The sequence below is a fragment of the Canis lupus genome, chromosome 13 (assembly GCF_048164855.1).
Source record: "Canis lupus baileyi chromosome 13, mCanLup2.hap1, whole genome shotgun sequence".
Lineage (NCBI taxonomy): Eukaryota > Metazoa > Chordata > Mammalia > Carnivora > Canidae > Canis > Canis lupus.
Window position 1 is genome coordinate 62,725,494 of NC_132850.1, and position 19,496 is coordinate 62,744,989.

The 19,496-nt window shown below is 42.3% G+C and overlaps 1 protein-coding gene across 1 annotated transcript in view; it reads left to right on the forward strand.

Annotated features, from left to right (window-relative positions):
• The window catches only part of CPE (carboxypeptidase E), a 102,278-nt gene that overhangs the window by 63,289 nt on the left and 19,493 nt on the right, over positions 1-19,496 (forward strand). The window contains exons 2-3 of the mRNA XM_072773840.1: positions 12,752-12,948; positions 14,626-14,793. Coding sequence (XP_072629941.1) covers positions 12,752-12,948; positions 14,626-14,793 — 365 coding nt within the window. The remainder of the gene's footprint in view (positions 1-12,751; positions 12,949-14,625; positions 14,794-19,496) is intronic.

Genomic DNA, 19,496 nt, shown 5'->3' on the forward strand with positions numbered 1-19,496 from the left:
ATGAAGAAAATAACTATATTTTCTACCTTTAAGTTGAGATAGGTGATGAAACTATGTAGATGGGGCTATAAAGGGTTTTGTTTGTTTGTTTTGGTGTCATACAATTTCACGTTGTTGTTATTTAATTATCTTACCAAGAAGAAATTCTCCTCCTGCTGGGCTTGGGATACAGTTATTTATCTTTTTTTTTTTTTTTTTGAGCTGTTAAACAGAAAGTATTTTTAAATGGCAAATTTTGATATACATGATGATTTTTACCCTTAAACTTGAAAACAGGTAGCTATTTATTTTGTTCACAAATAAATGTTTTGATAAGAATGTTTTGGACAAAGGGCTCCTGGGTGGCTCAGTCGGTTAAGCATCTGACTCTTGATTTTGGCTCAGGTTACAATCTCAGGGTCATGAGACTAGGCCCCATGTGGGGCTCTGTGCTCAGCATAGAGTCTGCTTGAGATTCTTTCCCCCTCAGCCCCTTCACCCTCTCGCTCTCTCAATAAATAATTTTTTTTAAAAAAGATTGTTTTGGACAAGATATCTCAAACCATCCAAATACAGAGTCTTAAATAATTTAAAAAGAATCATCAACTTACTAGTAAGAAAATGACAGGGTTCGATATAAAATTTTGTATTGATGTTTTGAGATTGTGATATCGTGTACTTGGGGTCGTGTGAAATTAAAGATGATAAACGCTTAGTGACTGTCTAGGTTTTTTTTTTAAGATTTTATTTATTTATTTATTTGAGAGAGAGAGAGAGAGAGAGAGAGAATGAGCACAAGTAGAGGGAGCTACAGAAGCAGAGGGAAAAACCAGCTCCCCACCGAGCAGGGAGCCTGATATGGGGCTAGATCTTAGGATCCCAGGAACATGACCTGAGTGAGCTGAAGGCAGACACTTAACCAACTGAGCCACCCAGGTGCCTCTGTAACTGTCTAATTTTTCATTGAGCCAGGTGGTTTTATTTTATTTAGCAAAATTTTTCAATGTTATTTTTATTTTGAATGCCGGCAGAGTATTTATTTACATTAACGTTAAGGAATCCCTAAGTGAAGGGTCAGGTGACATACTAATACAAATTAATCAGATGTATTCTAAGATCAGAAATCTTGGGGATGCCGATGCCTGGGTGGCTCAGTCGGGCAAGGATCTGCCTTCAGCTCAGGTCATGATTTGTGTGTCCTGGGTGGAGCCCCACATTCAGCTCTCTGCTCAATGGGGAGTCTGCTTCTCTCTCTCCCTCTGTCGCTGCTCCCCCTGCTTGTGCTCATGTTCTCTCTCTCTCTCACTGTCAAATAAATAAAGTAAAATAAAAAAGAGCAGAAAGTGAAATGAGTCCGTTGGAGAAAGACAATTGTCATATGGTTTTACTCATACATGGAATATAAGAAATAGTGAAAGGGACCATGAGGGAAGGAGGGAAACTGAGTGGGAAAAATTTAGAGAGGGAGACAAACCATGAGAGACTCCTAACTCTGGGAAACAAAAAAGGGCTGCAGAGGGGGTGGTGGGTGGGAGGATAGGGTAACTGGGTGATGGGCACTGAGGAGGGCACATGATAAGATGAGCACTGGGTATTATACTACATGTTGGCAAATTGAATTTTAATGCAGAATTTTTTGAAAAGCAGAAATCTCTAGTCTTTTTTTGGGGGGGCTGTGTATATCTCTTTAGTTGCTTACTTTTCCTTGTATGAGATTTTGCCCCTCAATGTACTACCCTCTTCTCTTCATTGCAAAAAAAAAAAAAAGAAAAAAGAAAAAAATTCCCTAAAGTTCATATCTTAGTCCCCAAAGAAGTAAATAAAAGACTAGCAGAAGATGGGTGAGATGGAGTGGGAGATAAAATTAGAGTAGTTGTAGTGAGTAAAAATCTTGAAAGTTCTTTAATGAGAGAATTACAAGCAAAATATGATAATACATAGCCGGTAAGTATCCACGGTTATTCATAATTTATTCATAACTACATTAAATATAAGACTGTGCATAATTATTTAACGTACTTTTAAAATTTAAATATTTAATTTAAAACTGAGAAGAGAGATATACTTTCCTGTAATCTGAATAGTTCTGGAGCTTTCTAGGGGTGTACCAATAAGCCCTATGACAGTCTCCCATGCTCTTGCATCTGACATTGGGTTCAATATACATTAGCAGATACTTTGTTGTTCATGCAGGTTAGCATTTATAGTGCATCTCAGGCCTGAGGCCATGTAGCAGCCTCCAGAATTATGCTTGGTGCTTTTGGGAGAATGGGCACTCAAGGTGGTTGGAGCAAGCCAACATTAAGAAAAAGCACTTAAGTTTCTAAAGTCTTTTATTATTTCAAAATCAGTGTCTTTCTCTTTCTCTCTGTCCCCCAATCTTGATTTTGGAGTCTTTCTACACTCCAGTGGCCCACAGATAGGCACCAGTTATCCCCTGGGGGCTCATTCGAGTTTTAGGCTCTCAGGCCCCACTCCAGACCCTCTGAGTTGGAAATCGCATTGAATAGGATCTTCAGGTGATTCGGTTGCACATCCAAGTCTGAGGAGCCTGCCGTATGGCGTAGGTCAACTCTAGGCTGATATCTGTATCTGTACTCCTAGAAGGATCGGTTAATTTTCCCAACTCACTTAAGTTGCACAGCTCTTTGAACGATCTCAGGATCACCTCATACATAATACTGTTGGAAGCTTCTAGCTTCTATGTTTCCAATATGGAAGATTGTTCGTACTATGTTAATAACATGAGTCATGGGCAACGATTTATTGGTTACCAACTAGTTGTTGGGTTTGGCACAGAATGTCTCATTTGGATACTTTCTCCTTTAATCTTCTAAGCAACTCAACAAAAGAGGCTTTGGTGAGCCAATTTAGAGAAAAGAATCCTGAGGCTTGGGGAAGAGGTTATTGGCAAAAGGTTGGATATACCATGTTAGAGCTGAAATCCAAACCAAGTGTGTGTTATCTAAGCCCATGTTCCCCACCTCCTTGTTTCTTTTAAACAGTGCTCTATTGCTGCCATGCTGCTGTGCTCCATTTGCAGTGAGGAAGGGCACGTAATAGTCCATTTGTCTGGATCAGGAAACAAGCTTATGTAGAAATGTATGTAGATATTTCTGGTGGCTGTGATTTCTCTCTTTCCAGATTCCGACTTCCAATGTCTAGTATAAGAAGGTTCCTTAAGTTTGTAAGATCTTTGCATACTTTTGTGTCTTTTCTTTTGCAAATGTGAGGGAAGAGAATTCATACATTCCCTTAAATCAAATTCTCAAAACCAATGATCCATAAATTAAGAACTATCACCCTTCTCATCTGTATCCCATTGAGTCTCAGCCATTGGAATTCCCAGCTGTCTGCTGGCCTCATTGGACTCCCCATCGCTGTGCTGGACTTTCCATGTACCAACTCCCAAATGGTTCATTCTCAATCCCAGAAGGGCATCAGAATCACCTCTCGATCTTTGAATAAAATACAGATTCAGGCCCCTTCTTAGAGGTTTTGAAGTATGATCTTTGGGAACAGAGCTCAGTACCCTGCATTTGCAAGAAGCCCACAGCTGACCTAGAGAGCAGTAAGTGAGCACAATTTCCTTCAAGAACTTTGCACAAAAGAGGTTACTTCATGATTACCCCATTATTATTATGGAATAATCTCCTGGCGGGAGACCTAGAGCGGACTCAGTCCTCCCACAGGGGATCCTCACCAGCTCATGTGGGCTGGAATTTCTAAGGTACTGCGGCAAGCAGAAAGACCTGGGGGCTCCATTTCACCCTTTACCCTCGTGGGAAAGATTCTATTGTGTAGCTCACTGCTTCTGAGACTGGGGCACCTTCAGCGCTGCCAGTCGTTAGTTACGATGTTGAGAGAATGACATCCTGAAGATGTTTTGACAAATGGGCTTGACTTTTGAGTTATCCTCTTCCTGGGAAAATTAAAAAGAAAGCTCCCAGGTTGTTTCTGGGAAGAGATTGTTAGACTAAGTTTTGACATTGCTGATGGAGTTTTAGGTCGTTGGTATTGCTCCCACTTCACCTGCCTATTAGTAAACTGAAGTTTTTCTCCATTCATTTGTGTCTGCTAGAGATACTTGACATTTTCCACCCACGTAGGTTCTGATGTCATCACTTTGCTCATCCTCTGTTCACCTTTGGCATGAGATGGGCTGTTCTTTCTTGAGCGTACGGAGTGGTGATTGGGGGATAGGGACTTGGGGTTTTTCATTACTTTTTGTAACCAGGCCTTACTTCACTATGATGATCTACCATTTTCTCTTTGTTCCAGAGAACTGTCAGCTAACATTTATTGAGAGCTATGATTTGTATAGGGCAAGTTTAGAAGCTTGAATACCAATAGTTTGTCAAAGAAAAGCTATCAGGCTCTGTTTCTCTGGGATGCTAGGAGGTGTGAGGTCATCCACAGCACCTACAGCATGGCTTCGAGATACCTCTGTGCTTTTGAGGGGTGTTGATGACTTCACAACGGCTGTTCGGGCTTTCAGCAGCTTTCCCGGAGAGAGAGATTGTTCTTCAGCTGTGCTAAATGCTCTCTCTGGATCTTCTAGTTAGGATTCTAGTTTTGTCCTCTGGAGTTTACAGAATTAGCCAAACCCTTAGCCACACGACCGCCCCTGGGAGGCTCATGCTATACCTAAAAGCCTCTTTCCAAGCTACAACATAACTCCTCATGGGCATTATTTTCCAAAACTGACCTACCAGTCACAACCAAATATGGTAACGAGAGAGCCGGCAAACACTGAACCATAATCACTTGTCAGAAACCTGGTCCATTCATACTTTCTTTTCTCTTTTCTGGTACCAATTTAACTCTGTTCTGTTTTGGCCTCTTAGATATATTTATCTTCACGTTTTATTTTATATTATCAAAATACTGGTGAAAGACAACAGAGTCTTCTAAGAGAATCATCTAAAATAAAATTGGCACATACATTTATTATTTATTTATTTATTTATTTATTTATTTATTTATTTATTTATTTATTTAAATTGGTACTTTTAAAAGATACTTAAAGGCCCAAATCCATCTTCAGTAAATACTTGCACAAAGGCATCCTGGTAACCATTTGATGTGATCTGTAACTATTAGAGTACTTTAAAAATAATTCTGTCTTTCCTGGTGATTAATATCTACAGAATCGGGCTCCCTGCTCAGTGGGGAGTCTGCTTCTCCTGCCTCTCCCCACCCCCCCGCTCATGCTGTCCCTCTCTCAGATAAATAAAATCTTAAAAACTATATCTACAGAGAGATTTCACATCATGAAACTACATCATTAAAACAATCTCTGCCTTACCTGATTTGTGTTAAAATTTACTCTGTGTTCATGTCACGATGCTCTTAAACAAGTCAACGATTTTTTTCTGACTGTATGGCTTTTTGCAGGCAGCCTCTCCTTGGATAATAGCTATAAAGTGTTTCATGTTACTAATTTTAAATGACCAATGTCTGTGATTTTTAAACTGTGAATTTCTGGGAGTGGGCACAGAAATTATACTGTTTTTTTTCATGTCGAAGATAGCCTTGTAGGTCAAGACTGTAGGAAGAACAGAAGGAATTTTGAATACCTAGAATGATAAATATTTTAGAAAAACTACTTATTAGGTCAAAGTAAGATTTTTTTCATTGATTATTATGATTAGGTATAGAGCAAAGAGTAACATAATCCAGTCCATTGGTAACTGCTAGAGTAATTCATGAAGCCAAAGTAAAACCCCCTACTCCTTTCTTCTTTTCCTTCCCCCTAGAATAGATGGATACTGGTGCGGTGCTTTAGAAAACAGCTCCATCTCAATACATGAATAAAACCCCCAAACAAACCTCTTTTAATTCTTACTACATAAAATGAAACATAAAGAAAGGCAGTATGGTAGAGGCTAGCCTGATTCTACTTTTCGTTATGTGTTTGAAAATCCTTCTGCTTTCTTAGACTTCAGATTCACCTTCTGGAGAACCCGTGAAAAAACCGGAAGTTACATATTTCAAATAATTGCTCTCCATGTGCAGTGGTGTGTCGGAGTAGGGCTGTACTGGTTTATGAGACCTAGTTTTAATTTTCCGGAACTGTGTGAGCCGACTGACCTCACGTTGGTAACTTCAGATTGTCCATAGGGAGTGCGTTTGTACCATGAGCCAGCAGCTCGGAGCTGGTTGTTAAACACTGGAGTGCTCATCATCGTACATGGATATTTGTAAAAAGTTTCTAAGATACTTGTGTAAAGACAAATATTTTAATTAAAAAAAATTAAAGGCATTTGTTGATATTCGAACTCTGACATTTTTATAGACTTGCAAGGTTAGCAAGTCTAACCTTCTTCTGCTCTTCTGTTTATCCCTCTTTCTTCAATTAGGATCTTTCTAGATATACACTAGATGTCATTTGTAAGAGAACTTTGAGAGGCTATGTGTGGCTAATGCATAATTAATATTTGAAAAAGAATTCTGGAATGCATCTCTGCAGAATAGTTCTGTAATGTGTTCTGTGTTGGCTGCCCATTAAAAAATCAGATGAAGTGAGAAATTACTTTCAAGATGTGGTGTAAATTTAGTTATTTTAAAATATGACGATGAAGGCGGAAGCAAGGAGAAGTAATCTTTTACACTCCGTATTGTCTTCTGCAACTGTTTTTTATTCTTTTGCCTTTCTTTGGATTTTTTCCTCCCCTTCTTTGTTCTCTTTTCATCTACTCTGCTAGAAGGAGGCTCTATTTTCGTATCCATACCCACTCTCTTCTATTATTTATTTGGCCTTCGGAGATTTGGATTTCTTTTAGGAATACACTGAGCATTTTAGGCTGCTAAAATATCCTAAAACACGAGCCAATTAATGACGTATTCATTGACAAGTGTTCGGAAACTTGTAGGGTTCATTCTGCAAGAGTGATTTAAAAGCTGTAATAGGTTAGAACGTCAAACAAGTGGAAACAATTAGTAGCACTAATGTCTTAACCCCCAGTTTACCACTGAGAGAGGGAGATCCTTGATGGGAAGGCCCATCTGTTCCAGAGATGTCTCCAACTTGCAAAGCCATTTGTAAATCAAATCATTCAGTGACTGTGCTGCTTGTGTAGCTACTTATAGGTCTGTTTCTCAAAATCATTGGTGAGGTGCACGTTTTACCATGATATTTTTGAGAAATAGGGTTTTATTTTTGGATACTCTGGTTATTCAGCCATGTGTTTAGTATATTACGTGTACCGGGAACATGTACTTTGACATTGTCACCAGCTCTAGGAATTGTGAAATCAGTGAGTTAAGTACACCTTCCAAATGAGTTAGTGGATTTATATTTTTGCAATAATTTGATGTTGGAGGAAGAAGAGATTCATCTCAGTATGAGTTTCCTCTCTATTTACAGAAAGAAAGATGGAAGAGTTCTGTTACTATAATCGAGTTCTTTCTTAAAATACCCTTCACGTACTTACTTTTTTCTAAATGATGCTACACTTCTTACACCAAGTTTCACAATTTACAACCTATTTTCACATTTATCTCATTTTTCATTAGATATTTGACCTCTGCTCTTTTCTTCTCATATAGAGGTCACGGAATAATTGACTCTAAGATTTGGAAGAGCCTTCCAAGTCATCTGATCAAGCCCTCTACCGAATGGTCCGCCTGTCAGCTATTTCCAAGAGCAGAAATATTAGACACAGATAGGCTGACCATTAGGTCAAATAACGCAGTGAAAGTAAAATTTCCTTTTTGTGAAAAAGGCTGAGTATTATTATATATTTTTTTTACCTCTTTATTTGATTTTTTTTTTCTTTTTCTTTTCAAGGCTTAGCCTACTGGGCCTGTGAACTTCTGCTTTAGGGTCTCTCTGGTCACTTTAACACCATTGATTCCTACCATGTGGGAGCTTTGCCAGACTGTTGTCAGCTTCAGACTCTACCCACATGCTAAGGCTAAGGGATATGTGTTTCTGGGGGTGCAAAATGCTTCTGTTTTATTTTGAAGCAATAGATCTGTACATTTTTTTCATTTTATGATTTGGTTATTTCAAATCACATTAATAAACAATTGGAACAAATGAGTTGTTACAAGTATGAAACTTAAAAGAACTTGCCTGCTCCAGTTATTATTTATTTATTTATTTATTTATTTATTTATTTATTTATCTATTTATTTATTTATCTATTTATTTATTTATGATTTCAGTAAGGCTTTGGATCTTATTTTAAAACACCCATCAGTTATTCTTATATTGTTCTGATGAGAGTACAAGTCCAATCATGTACATTGGTTGTTCCGTGACACAGATGAGTACGATGGAAACTCGGCCCAGCCAGGCTGGATTTGGTCGTCAGGTGATCATCTTCTAACGGTGGCTTGATTGCTGATTGTGCGCCACGCGGAGCACCCAGGACAGAGGGTTATGTGATCTTGCAGAAAAGCTGGTGCAGCAGGGGAGCTGGACTTCCCGAGCCAGGCCATCGGCAGTGCGGCACCCTGGCACCCTGTGAACAGACTCCTCCGGGGGATCAGGGACTCGGGAACCGCTGGGTGAAAAGGCAAAAAAACTAACTGGCGGGTGCAGAGCTAAGAGGAATGCAAACCGAGCAGCCCCCAGGGGCCGGAGCGGGGTCCTTCCCGGCTGGGAGGTGGATGGGCTGAGCCTGGGGGCGTGCTGCCGGCCGTCCCTGGGAATGGGCACCTGCTGACCCCGGGCTCTGTCCCCAGCAGCCGCAGACAGGTGTCCCCACCGGGCTGTGTCCCCAGTGTCTCTCACACAGATGTGCCCACCAGGCTCTGTCCCCAGCAGCCCGCACGTAGGTGTCCCCACCATCCTCCGTCCCCTGCAGCCCGCACACAGGTGTCCCCGCCATCCTCCCTCCCCAGCAGCCTGCATACAGGTAGGTGTCCCCACCACCTCCATCCCCTGCAGCCCACACACAGGTGTCCCCGCCGGGCTGTGTCCTCAGTGGCCCGCACACAGGTGTCCCCGCCATCCTCCGTCCCCAGAGGCTGCACACAGGGGTGCCTAGGTCATCCGCGGACTGTACCCTCCGGGTTGGTGAGCTGACACACGGGCTTATTCAAAGGCCAACGGCTTCGATTTTATTCTTCCTTCTAAATTAAGGGTCCGGAGAGCAGAATGTCTCCTGAGCTCCTTGTTTAGACTTTTGGACACAGCCAGCCTCGGGAGTCCTTGCCTGGAGGTTTTGGGGCGTCTTGTGACCATGGAGATTGCTGTCTTCCTGGGACATCGGCTGCTCACAGTGGGGGGGGGCTCCCAGTAGCCCCGAGGTCCTTAAGTGTTGCCCCCAGGGTGCCGACCCGCTGCCCGCCCAGCCCGTCCAGCTCCTGGCTGCTGCTCCCCGCGCGGCTGCACCTGCGCCCCAAGGGGTCGCGGGGCCCTCAGCCGCCCGGGGGGCCGCTTACTCGTTCCCTCGGGAGCTCGTTGGCTGTGGGCCATGCGGGTGCTGTAGGCAGGAGCCTGCCCCCGAGCTCTGGCCGTCCTCGCAGCCTGGGGGACTGTCACCTGGGGGCAGGTGTGTACTCACACTCAGGTACTGGAGAGAACAAAAGGGCTGGATGCAGACCTCAGGTGGCCCAGGAAGCGGTGGCTCTCCAGATCAGGGAAGGACAGGGCAAAACTTGTGGGTGACCAGGAGGACAGCCTTGGTGGGCCAGAGCCCTGCGGCCCAGGGACAGGTGAGCAGGTCCTCAGGGGACTGGGAGGTGGGCCAGGCCACACCCGGAGGAGCTACAGCTCTTGTAGAGGATTCTGGCTTTTATGGTGAAAGCAGATGGGAGGCTCCTTAGCTGATGGGTTTTGGGTAGAGGGGACCCAGTGGGGTGGGTGGTGAAGAGGGGAGGGCGAAGGGCTGGAGAAGGTGATGGGACTCTTCCACTTGAGAACCTTGTAGCTGGTTGGTCATGTACCCAACGTCCCCCCATCATCGCCCCACTGCCGAACCCCGCGTGCATGCCGGTGTCCTCCTCCAGAGCCCACATTCCCTGAGCTTAAGGTGCTGCTCTGCTGGCTTGCGGGTCTCCTGTGGCGTCGTCGAACGGCAGGGTGGACACGTGTACCTCCAACACCGTGGCTACTCGACACCTCACAAGACGCATCCGTAGGCTTAGGGCAGCTCTTCTGGATTCTGGTGACAGCGTATCTAGCAACATAACTCGTTCTATGAGTCAGAGGAGGATGCAAATACACTTGCCTTTTCTTTCACCAAGTCATACATGCCTTGAATTTTATTTCCATACATTGTCTTCTATAAAATGACCTTTACGGTTCTATCTTCGCATCGGACGAGAGCATTGCTGTTGTTACTCTTACTGCTGTCTCCTCACAAATGTGGCAGACGTCGTGGGGCAGATTTGCTTTCGAGAGCAATTTCCTACAGAGCTGAAGAAACAAAGCCACCCTGGGAATTTTCTCACTTTGAAAATCAAGCGTTGGGGCAATAGGGGGTGGTGTGGCTTGTGGCAGAACTGGGAGCGCATTCAGATTCAGACACGTGCACGGACTGCCAGACACACCCTGGGGGAGGCTGAGAGGGTATGACGTTGCTACGTCTCCCTTAAATGATGAAATATATCTTTTTTTTTTTTTTTTTGAATTGGGAAAAGAAATATGAAATCTCAGTGAGCTCATCTCCTCTTACGGGTTACGGGCCAAGCTCCTTCGAGTGACTGAGGCCTCAGACAGCGCTGGGTGGGGTAACGGGCAGGGTCCCCTGCCTCCCACAGTGGAATCTTCTCTCAATACCTTTGCAAGATAGGCTTGTAATGCTCCTCTGGCCACTTGATCTCCATTTCCTTTTGTAACGCGCTGCTACCCTCCCTTCTGTGCCTCGATCAAATTAATATCCAGTAAGGGGAAGGAGTAAAGCACATGAGTTTGACAGAAAGGAGGAAGGTCATTATGACTTTTGAAATCAGAAGCAAAGAAAACATCTCTTCTCGTGCATTATGCGGGTACGTGCCCAGGCATAGTGTTACCAGCGCCTCTCCCTCAAAGTAAGAAAATGAGGGGCATATAAATAGCCCTGATCCTGCTCCGGCCTGATCCTTAGATTAAGATTAACTCAGATGCAGGCCGAGAGGTCACACAAGGACGTGGTTTTCTGTGGTTAGCAGTCATTTAAGTCACACCATCAGGAATCTCACGCAAAGGATATTTAGATGATGTTTTTCCAGGAGAAAAATAATTCCAGTTTTTCTTTTACCGGGGGGTAAGCAGTCCTAGTGGTTTTATAGGTGGAAAAATCCTTTCCACTGCAGAGGTTGGGCCTGGGGGATGGATGAAGCAGAGGGAGCCAAACAACAGGATTAATTTGGATCATTTGCTGCTATGCCTTGCAATTTAATTACTCCTAAACACAGTGGAGAACAGCAGAAACAGGCAATAGTGACTTCAGTCTGAATTCTGAGCCCTTCAGCAAAACATATTCTCTTGGGCCTGCATTTGTACAATACTGACAATAAAAATGTCTGTCTTCCTTATTTTAGTGGGCTGTTATAAAGAGAAAATTAGATTATACGTGGTAAAGCATGTCACGCCGATATTATGACACCGTCATCGTCATCACAATAATAATTATCATAGCAAACACTTAGCACTTGTTATTTTCCAGGCACTGTTCTACGCATTCATACTTATTCTTTCACTTAGTTCTTACCATAATCTTACGGGTAGGATCTGTTCTCTTATTTTAGGGGTGGGAAAAGAGAGCCACAGAGAGCCGAAGTAACTTGCTCAAGGCCAACCCGTAAGAGTTGGTGTGAGGGTTTGAAGCCATGCAGTCTGGCTCCAGAAGTTCATGCTTTTAATCACTAAGGATTAAAAAAAAGGAAAAAAGAAAGAAAAGAAAGAAAAAGAAAGAAAGAAAGAAAGAAAAAGAAAGAAAGAAAGAAAGAAAGAAAGAAAGAAAGAAAGAAAGAAAGAAAGAAAGAAAGAAAGAAAGAAAAAGCATAGGCTTTCAACTAAATGCGAAGATCAGCATTTATGGATCCTGGCTTCATGGGCTATGTTACCGCGGTCAGGCCTCTTCAGCAGCCTGAACTTCACTTTGCTCATTATAAAATAATACCGACTCTTAGATGTTTGGTGAGAACTAAATGAGAAAAAATGCAAAGGTCCGTGTTCAGCCAGCAGAAGGCATGCGATGAATTATTGTTATTATTATTATTTATTGCGGGTGGGATGGTATATTTGTCGGCTCAGGCTGCCCTAACAAAACACCACAGACTGGATGACTTTAGCAGCAGAAATTAATTTTCTGACAGTTCCGAAAGCTCAAAGTCCAAGGTCAAGGTACCAGTAAGGTGGTTTTCTGAGACCCTGTCCTCGTTTGCAGGTGCTCTCCTCCCCGTACGTGTCCTCACGTGGCCTTTCCTCCACGCACCTGGGGGGAAAGGGGAGCCAGTGCTGGTGTCTCTTCCTCCTCTTGTACGGATTAAGGTCCCGCCCTCATGATCTCATTTAACTTTAATTATCTCCGTATAGGTCCTGTCTCCAAATATAGTCACATTGGAGGTTAAGGCTTCACCTCCAATGAATTTGGGGAATTTGGGGAAGACACAGTTCAGTCCTTGGGGAGACAGACTTAGAAGGGCAGAAGTGTTAGGAATATTTTGACATTTCAAGTAGATTTGTCTTAGGTATCAATTCTGGAAAGAGAAGAAGCCGTCAGCTGTGTGTAGTAAGTCAGTAGAGACACAACGTACTCCTAGCCGTGTGCCGTCTGTCTTCTATTTGGAGCCGTAGAAAGTGTCCTCATGTCATTGATTTTTGCTCTTTTAGGTGAGCCTGAATTTAAATACATTGGGAATATGCACGGGAACGAGGCTGTGGGACGGGAACTGCTCATCTTCCTGGCCCAGTACCTGTGCAACGAGTACCAGAAGGGCAACGAGACGATCGTTAAGCTGATCCACAGCACCCGGATCCACATCATGCCTTCCCTCAACCCGGATGGCTTCGAGAAGGCCGCATCTCAGGTGAGTTCCCGCCAGCCCAGAGCAGGGCATGCTTCCTTTCCTGGTGTTCATAGGTGTGTGCTCCTCTGTAGTAGCACACGCACGTGACTCTTACAGGTAGTACTGGGAGGTGATGGAAGTGATAGATGCTCCCCTGCCTCCCGAGGAGAAGACATTTCAGAAGATAAGGCCTGGCTGGTGAGAGTGGCTTCAGCAGGGATTGGGAGTGAGAGGTTTTGTTAATAAGTCAGCATTGCATTTTGCTGGTAAATAACCATATTTATTCTCCCATGTTTGTGACTAAATTTCCTTTGCTCTAAAAAGCTGAAAGCCTGACTACCGCCAAGGTTGGGGCCCTAACACAGTGGAGGTCTCTGAATGAGGTGATGTCCTAGCGCCCTCTGCTGACATCAAGGAAGAAAAAGTGAGGCCGGATCAGTGTTTCCTTGGTGTTTAATTCTGGTACATATGGTGAGGGAAGTAAAACAAACAAAAAAACCCACCACCACCATCAACAACAACCCCTTCTGCCTTTAAAATTAAATTATAATGCTATTTTAACTGTTAGAGACGCTGGAAAGTAAGACATCTTAAGAGAAGATAAATGGCCTGTGTTCCCTTTTTGTTTGCACAGGCGTGGAGGACATGAGCTGTTTTCCACAGTTTGAAGCAATTTCCTTATTTTATGGGAGTATTAGTATTTTACTTATAGTTGGGAAGTCAGTTTGTACCTTAAAAATAAAACATCCAGTGACCTGACAGTTTGACATTGTAAGAAACCTAGAGAATTTCTGGAAATAACATTGATATAATTTCTAAAGTCATAAAAGAAAAATTATAACAACATAGAGAATTAAGTTGTATACTATTTTAAAGGTGGTATTTGGAGCTGTAAGAACGGGTAAAAGATTATCATTGTTATTTTCTGTTACAGATTCTAATTCTTTGGAGTCTAAGGTATCTGAGCTTATATAACTTCAAGATATGGGAATTAGCTCTATATCATAGATAATGTATAATTTAATAGTAAAATAAGAACATATGCATTGTGGAATATGGCTAAATGTCTTGAAAATTCCTTAAATTTCTAGATTATACCAATACTGAAATGTACGATTTGAAATTGAACAGACATTTCTCAACTTACAAAGCTCTTGATCTTTGTTCTAGGGCTCATTTTTTTTTCATGAAAACTGTAAAAGAGAGGTATCTAATATGTACATAGTTCATGTTAAACTCATTTTAAACCTTCAGTCTTCTTTAGTAATTTGTTCTTTTGAATATTTAAAAAATAGATTGCTCTGATTTACAGAGCCAATGAATATTTTACTTAAAATCAAATACGGACTGGCATGCTTTGAAAGGCATCATCTATTACTAACATATATAGATTTTTTTGCAGTTTGATGATAAATACCATTTAAATGTGATTGTTATTAATATTTAAGGTATTATTCATTGAAAATATTTTCAAAATAATCATAATAAATACTTTAAACCTGATACATTCATGGATTTGTCAGCAAGAGTGAAAATACAGTTTGAGAGGGTATTGTTGAAATAAATAACTGATCCTAGTAAATTACTTTAAAAATCATTAATGAAGACCTTAACTAGATAATAACAACAATAATAAATAACTTATTATGTTTCCTTTTGATTTTTTTTTTTTTTTTTTTTTTTTTTTTTTTTTTTTAGCCTGGTGAGCTCAAGGACTGGTTTGTGGGTCGAAGCAATGCCCAGGGAATAGATCTGAACCGGAACTTTCCAGACCTGGATAGGATAGTTTATGTTAATGAGAAAGAAGGTGGTCCGAATAATCATCTGTTGAAAAATCTGAAGAAGATTGTGGATCAGAACACAAAGGTAGAGAACATGTATCGTTGTCTCGGGTTCGGTCTTCTAGCCTAAGGAAGTATGTTCTCGTATCTTCATCATAATGGAGGCTGGAGCAGTAATGTCACAGCTTGTGTGGGATAGTTAGCCAGCTCTGAGAAAGTCACGGTCGGAGCCCCTGGAATTGGGCAGGGGGTCAGGAGAATAGGACATGGGGGAGGGGACAGATGGAAGGAACCCATTGTGGGTGTCTTGAACGTCGTCATGGCCCTTTCAGAGGCCCTGTATCAGCACATCACAGCATTCCACACTGTTAATCTTTTTCTTCTTTTCCAGAACCTTCTCCCTCTTTGCTTTGTACAACTCTCCTTTCTCCTGCCCCTTCTACTGCTGTTCCAATTCCCGCTCAGCTTCTTTCCCCGTGTCCCCTACTTGGCTAAGTGCTGGCCTTCGGGGTGCCATCTGCTACCTTTATCTCTTTCCCTATAGATCCATCTCCTGTGGTGTTCTCTTTCTCCATTTTACTTGCTCACTGAGTCCCTTATCTGATGACACCCAGAACCTCAAAACCAAACATTTTCCATAAGAAAACAGTGTTTTCTCCTTTATCCTGTCATCAGAACCTTGATTTTTTTCCATCACTGTCACCACCCACCAGCAATCTGTTGGCAGATCTCAGTGATGTGAGAGCCCTAAGCTCCCCTCTTCTGCAGACTCATTCCACTGTTCGGTTTGGGCCCCCATTGTCTCCTGCTCTGATGAGCACAGTCGCCCCCTGTTCTTGTTTTGGGTTCGGCCTCTCCCAACTCTGTTCAGTCTTCTTGAATTCCTCCCGGGTGATCTTCATACACAAATGATTGCTCCATTGCTTAAAAAACCTTGCCGGCTCTCCACCGTCCAGAGGATAAAGCAAAAGCTCAATATGTCAGAATCGTGTGATGGTTTAGTCTGGAGACTCTGGGGGCAACCACGTTGGTTCAAATCCCAGCTCCCTATTTGCTGCATGCGCTTTGGAAAAATTTATTTATTTATTCATGTATTTATTTATTTATTTATTCATTCATTTATTTACTTATTTATGGAAAATTATATTTAACCACTATGTGCTTCTGCTTCTTCATCTGCAATAGGGAGATGATAATGGTATCTCCCCCCAGGGGGGTTATAAGAATTGAGTGAGTTAACATTTATCAAGTGCTTCAAGTCAGGCCCTACCTACAACTTTTATTACCGTTTCAGCCTAATTTCTTGGTACTGTGTTATGTCCCTCAGAGCTGGATGGACGCATTGACACGTTCACTGAACATCTGATGCTCCTTCAGACCAGTATTGTTTGAACATTGTTGTCAACTGCTTGGAGAGGCAGGGCCCATCGTGGAGGGAAGGTGGCGAACTGCTGTTGGCAGCTCTCAGTTCCACTTCTGTTTTTCCAGGCAGTTCTGCTCTGGCTCATCAACCCCTGTTTGTACCTTTCCTAAGTGAGAACATGGGATACAATTTCTCCATTTGATCACAGTGCCCTTGGCCCCTGGCAGCTGCTGGCTCACTTGTCCTTAATCGGGCTCTGGTATTCCATGTACTCGAGGCCACTGACTCCATTTTGCTCCCTAAACAAACCATTTTCTAATAATTTTATGTCTTTGTATACGTTGCTCCAACTGCCTGGAATGCTCTTCCGTTTCCTTCTGCGTCACCTCCTCTGTGAAGCCCTCTGCTCTTCCAGACAGACCCTGTTAAGCTTCCCTTACATCCTTTAAAAATACATCCAGCACGGTGCTTGTGGCTGGGTAGAGCTTTGTATTTCTTATAATTATTTATGTAGCTCTTTTCTCTTTTAATTCTAGATTTCAGTCTTTTGGTTGCAAGAATCATAGTTTATATTTGAGTCTGACACACAGTAGCTTGAAAACCTGTTATGAACGAATGCAATGCAGCCTGGCAAGCAAATCCCAGTATCTAAAAATCCACGGCTGGAGTTCCAGACAAGCACTCATCATGACTTGGGCACTAGACAGAGGAACCAGGACATAGGGAGGGTCCTGGATTATTGGTGTAAAGTTCTTAAAACTTTCCTGCCTATATTTAGGATTCACTCCAGAAAAATTAGGCGAGGCCTACAAGTGGAAACTGGTCTCGGGAAAGGGCTGCCAGGGCCTGAGGATTCCAGTAGAACCTGATAAGTGAGGGACTTAAATGTTCCTGCGTCTGAGTCACAGATACATCTTTCTTGGCTGAAGGGAAAGCTGGAAAGACAGAGGACTGTCTTTTTTTTTTTTTTTTCCCAGAGGTAAAAAGAGGGCAGTCTATGTGATAAGCTATGAGGGGTGGGGCAGAAATGAAAACACGTGGTGGAAGCTGCGCGCTGATGTCCGCCTGCAGACTCTCCCCACTGCCCTCGGGCCTGTGCTGTCTTTAGTGAGTCTGAGCGGTGGGAAGGTGATGCCTGCCACCTTCCGTAGAAGAATCTCTGAAATAAACCCATGTCCGTGGGATATCTGATGGGCAGCCTCCGTGCAGGGCTGTAGGCTTTCCATCAGCACTACCCTCCCCTTCCCCAGCACAGCCCGTGCAGTATTTGCATGATCGCTGTTAGGTCTTTTCTTATTTCTAGTTTAAGCAGTAATTTTTAAGGATATGTGTGTTCATGGCACTTTAAAAAGAATTAGGATTTTTAAAAAGATGTATTAATTTTGGAGAGAGAGCACGGACACGTGCACATGCAAGTGGGCAGGGGGAGGGCAGAGGGAGAGGGGGAGAGAGTCTCAAGCAGATTCCCTGCTGAGTGTGGAGCCCGATGGCAGGCTCGATCCCATGACCCTGAGATCATGCCCTGAGCGGAAATCAAGAGTCTGCTACTTAACTGACTGAGCCACGGCAGGTGCCCCCCCAAAACTAGAGTTTGAGTTTTTATTTAAAAAATTAAAAACCTTATCTTTTCTGAGTAAAGGTAAGTTAAAGAGAAATAGGTAAAAATTAAAATTTAGTCTTTTTTTTTTTTTTTTAGTCTCTTTTCTGGAACAGTAGCAAGATCTATTTGCATTGGACTGAATCTTCAGTAAACCTGGGATGATATTATTCATATTATTCATCTTCTCTTTTTTTCCATCTTTGTCGTTAAGATCGAGACTGTGTTAAGATGCTGCCTGGTAGGAGACACGTAGTAGACATTTTGTTAATGTCAGGACACATCTGGCCTTTTTTTACTCCCTCTTCTCAGTTTCTCTATCCCTTACAGTAGCTTCTATGTTTGTTTTATTTTTATTGAGATGTAGTTGACGTAACATACTATTAGTTTCAGATGTGCAGCAAGATGATTTGGTATTTGTACAGATCGTGAAATGATCACCACCGTAAGTCTAGTAACCATCAGTCACCATACATGGTTGTGATTTTTGTCTTGTGGTAGAATATTTAGGATCTACTCTCTTAAAACTTCAAATATAGAATACAGTGTCACCATGTTGTACATGACTTCCCCATGACCTCTTTTATAACTTCTGACCACCTTTACCCGTTTCCTTCCCCATCCCCCCAATGCTGTCTCTGGCCTCCACCAATCTGCCCTTATAATGTTTTTTTTTTTTAATTTATGTATTTATTTATTTTTATTGGAGTTCAATTTGCCAACATATAGCATAACACCCAGTGCTCATCCCGCCAAGTGCCCCCTCAGTGCCTGTCACCCAGTCACCCCCACCCTGGCCCACCTCCCCTTCCACCACTCCTTGTTCGTTTCCCAGAGTTAGGAGTCTCTCATGGTCTGTCTCCCTCTCTGATATTTCCCACTCATTTTCTCTCCTTTCCCCTTTATTACCTTTCACTATTTTTTATATTCCCCAAATGAATGAGACCATATAATGTTTGTCCTTCTCCGATTGACTTATTTCACTCAGCATTTCAAGCTTTGTAGGAATTTGAGGTTAAAAATGAAGACTTTTACGAATGATGATTTGGGGAGTTCTGGGGTGTGTATGCTGTGGGAATGGGTGATGAAAAGAAATCAGAATTTTCACCACATGTTCCAGATGCTTTCCTTGTTCCTCTGAACCTCTGAATAAAAGCTCTCTCTTCCTGTCCTGGAGTTCTCCTTGCTGTCTTTCCTCATCTGTTCTTGAGCTCTTTGGCTGGGTCACCTCCACTGTTTTCTGGGCTCAGGACATGAGCCTGGGCCTGGATTGCTTGAAAACAGAGTGGATTAAAATAAGTCAAACAATTTTATTAAATTTACACTTGTCTCTAATGGCTAGAGTTGTGAAGAAAAGGAAATAAATATAGCTTTAATATATTTTAAGAGCCAAAGCCATCTAATTATAGAGCATAACATTTAAGCTATATTGACGGTCTTTAAATGGAAATTTTAAAGATAGGTCATAATTGGTTCTAGATTCTCCTGGGGCTCAATCTTAGAGATATTCCAGAGGCTTCTTTATGGGTTACTTAAATACATAATCACAGTACCCCAGGGATCACAGCATTTAATCAGCCTAAAAAATTCTGTTAGTAGCCAGAGACAAACTGAATTTAATTTGTCAAATTGTGGAATTTACTCACTTGCTTTTGAACACATTGGTAGCATGTATATTAGCAATAGTGTATGGATAAGAATTAGCGATAGGCTGAACCTAATCGCCAGCTGTGACTTCGTCTATTCAGGACTGTGTGTTATATTTGTTCCAAAAAGATTTCTTAAAAAAATGTTGTATTACAAAATTAGTAATTGTAAATGAGGAGAA